Source organism: Quercus suber, unplaced genomic scaffold, assembly GCF_002906115.3.
Source record: "Quercus suber isolate HL8 unplaced genomic scaffold, Cork oak 2.0 scaffold_962, whole genome shotgun sequence".
Lineage (NCBI taxonomy): Eukaryota > Viridiplantae > Streptophyta > Magnoliopsida > Fagales > Fagaceae > Quercus > Quercus suber.
Window position 1 is genome coordinate 114,033 of NW_027070382.1, and position 3,470 is coordinate 117,502.

At 42.0% G+C, this 3,470-nt stretch overlaps 1 protein-coding gene across 1 annotated transcript; it reads right to left on the bottom strand.

Moving 5' to 3' along the window:
• Nucleotides 1–1,984: 1,984 nt before the first annotated feature.
• LOC136065415 (uncharacterized) lies at nucleotides 1,985–2,335 on the bottom strand. The gene has a single exon (XM_065768565.1). The coding sequence runs from the start codon at nucleotides 2,333–2,335 to the stop codon at nucleotides 1,985–1,987; it is 351 nt and encodes a 116-aa protein (XP_065624637.1).
• Nucleotides 2,336–3,470: the final 1,135 nt, after the last annotated feature.

Here is a 3,470-nt window from a genome sequence, read left to right on the forward strand (position 1 = left end):
TCTAGATTTTGTCTAGCAACTAGCCGATGGAACAGTTAGATTAAGCTTTGACCAATCTAGGTTTAGAACACCCCTAGATTCACCCATAGGATATGGTAACCTAAGGTTTAGATCCCCAGCAGATCTACACCAACACATCCCACAGTTTCCTATCCCTCTTAGAGATAGATCTGCATCCCAGTGTAGCTCATCCAAACCTCTAGCACCTTTCCCCAAGTCTAGAAGAGACTTAGGACTAGAGCTCCAAGGTGTCCAGACCAGATCTCAGGTTAGCACACCTTGCTACACAGCCAAACAAGATTCAGTTGTTGATGAGGAAGAAGACAACAAAAGTCAGAAAGCCCCATCACCATCAGGTACTGATATGTTGAACCCCTATCAACATGAACCCCAAGATCCCTTTCATCCAGAACATGAAATAGATCAGTAGTTTATGGTTATCAGGATAGAATTCACCCCTGATCTAGTTGTCTTAGGTGACGAGTTTGAGTCAGAAGCAAACAGACTCAAAAGAGAAGCCTATAGAGCCAACCATACGCTAGAACAAAAGAAAGAAGTTCTTGAAAGTCGGAAAACATTCATGAAAGAGATATCCAGTAATGTCCCTTTCTTTGAGTATTTTGAGAACCATTTTGAATGGCACAAAAAGACTTGTGTCCTCACCAAAACCAATTGGATCAAACCCCCTAGCAAGGATGCTAGCGGTAAACCTAAACCCCCAGAAGTTGTGAGATCTCACCATCCACCTTAGGAAGCCACAGTCTTCAACCACCGTGGAAGTGATTTAATTGCCACTCCCTTCAAAAACCCTACCACTCTAGAAGAAACGGCAGTGAAGAAGGTCATAGAGCAAAACAACTATACCAACCAGTGTCTAGGTGTTATAGGAAAACGGCTTGGTAGGATAGAAGACAGGATAGACAACAAGGTTATCCTCCAATCAGGAAACCTTAGCAAACCTGTCCAAACCTTAGAGAAACCATTAGTCATGCTTGTAAGGTTGAATCTAATCAACCATTTAATTGGCTTTATTCCATGACCAATTTGCTTGTAATTTAGCACTTAGAAACCCTGTATTTAGGTGGAAAAATTGTAAGGGTAGTGTGTGAGAATATGTGAAGAAAAGCTCAAGAGTGTGCAAGAAAAACAGAGTCTCGCGACTAGGACTCGTGGGTGGTTCACGACTGGCAAGCCGCGAAAGGCAGGCACGTGAGAGGCACACTGGGAAGCTGAAGGGTCGCGCCAGCTGTCACGCTACAGGAAAAAAGTTTCAGTCTGGCCAGGCCGTTACGCCGCGACTTGATTTCGCGACTTGGCCAAGCCGCGAGATCAAGTCGCCAACTTGCCCTGTTTGGCACAAACTGACGTCTTGCATTCCTTTCTCACCCTATTACATATACACCCTTATACCCATCATATTGAGAGAGCTTCCAGAGAGAATTTTGTGAGAGAAAACCCTAGAGAAATACAAGATTGATTCATCCCCAATCTTCATTTAAAGAAACTCTACAAATTCCTCTACTTTCTTCCTCTCCATTGTCATACCCTTGAGAGGTCATTTACCAAACCCTTATCTTACCACACCCACGTCTGTGAGAAGGTCCATTTGGTGCTTTTGGAAGCAATTTGGAAAGGAACCAATATACATTGGTTGATACTATGGTCAAGTAGCGGAATCCGGGAAGCTAAAGAAGAAATAGGTTCGGTGTAACCTCGTTGGAGCAAGAAGCTTGGAGGGCTTAGGTACTTGGGTAGATTAGGCTTTCCTTAGCTCTTTTCATTTTCTTCACGGCTGCCTTCGCTACCTTTGTATACTCTCCTGATTTCTCAAGAAGTATTGCGTAATTCTTTTTAAGAGTGGATGCATCTTCTTCTTCTTCACCTTCTGATTCTTCAACAATCCCAATGGACTCTTCATCAGAACATTCACCCAGCTCATTCACAAGAGTATTCAAGTCATCTGAAGATCCCACTTGTGCAATGGTCATGAATGCTGAGTAATTTCCTCTCCGTCACAGCTTTCTTCAGAGTTAGATTTTGATGAGTCTGAGTCACTCAAAGTAGTGGCATAAACCTTTCCTTTTGTCTTCAAATAATTTGGACATTCCTTTTTGAAATGTCCATGTCCGTTGCACTCGAAGCACACAATGTATGAAGGAGATTGAGTCTCCTTCCCTTCTTTCCTCGTAAATTCTTTCTTATCACCTCTTGAAGATGAGAATTTCCCTCTATTAAATGGTTTCCCACTGCCCTTCATCTTCAAAAATTTTCGGAAGTTCTTTACAAGATATGCCACTTCCTTTTCCACTCCATCTTCTTCGGAGGGGTCATCCATTCTTTCAGTGATGGTTTTGAGAGGAAATGATTGTACTCGTCTTGTGTGACGGCAGTCCCAGTTCATATGTTTGGAGAGACCCAATCAGCTCTTGAATTTTGATCTCATCCAAGTCTTTACTCTCCTTTATGGCTGTGACTTTTGCTCTAAAACATTCAGGCAAGGACCTCAAGATTTTTCTCACTACCTTGGTGTCTTCAATCTTCTCACCAAGATTGAGTTTAGCAATGACAATTTCGTTTAGCTTCCCATAGAATGAATCAAACGATTCATCTTCACCCATCTTGAGCTCTTCAAATTTGGTGGTAAGCATTTGAAGCTTTGTATCCTTCACCTTCTTAGTCCCCTCATAAGTTGTCTCCAAAATTTTCCAAGCTTCCTTGGCCACAGTCATGTGAGATATCCTGTGGAATTCATCAGGAGACATAGCACAGAAGATAGCATTTAAAGCTTTACTATTAGCATTGGCTGCTGCAAGGGTAGCCATATCCCAATTGGCCTTAGGAGCCTCTGGTTTAGTCCAACCTATCTCAACCACATCCCAAATGGTATCTTCTATAGAGCATAAAAATGCTCTTATTCGGACTTTCCAAAAAACATAATTATTACCATCAAAAAATGGTGGAGCAGTGTGAGATTGAGACCTATCCATATCAACAAAGGGTCAAGGATCACACTTAGGTATTAACACCACAACAAGTGTACCCGCTCTGATACCAATTGAAAGTTCAATATGGGTAAGAAACACCCTTGAACGTTTAGACCCCAGAAACAAAATACCAATTCAAGCTTTATATCAAACAATCAATGTGCGGAATATGATAACAAGCTTATAACAAATTGTAAAACAATCTAAGCCAAATATAAACACATCCACAGAGTAAATATAAGGCAAAGATAAAGGAAAGAGAGATGCAAACACACGGACAACACACAATGTGTTATCGAAGAGGAAACCGAAGTCCTCGGCGTAAAACCTCTCCGCCGCCCTCCAAGCGGTGAATAATCCACTAAAGAATATAGTTGGGATACATGAACAGCAGAAGACCCTCCAAGCCTAATCTACCCAAGTACCTAAGCCCTCCAAGCTTCTTGCTCCAACGAGGTTACGCCGAACCTATTTCTTCTTTAGCTT

What these genes read in the sequence shown, in the direction of transcription:
- LOC136065415 (XM_065768565.1), bottom strand. Translation starts at nt 2,335, where the DNA reads ATGGATGACCCCTCCGAAGAAGATGGAGTGGAAAAGGAAGTGGCATAT.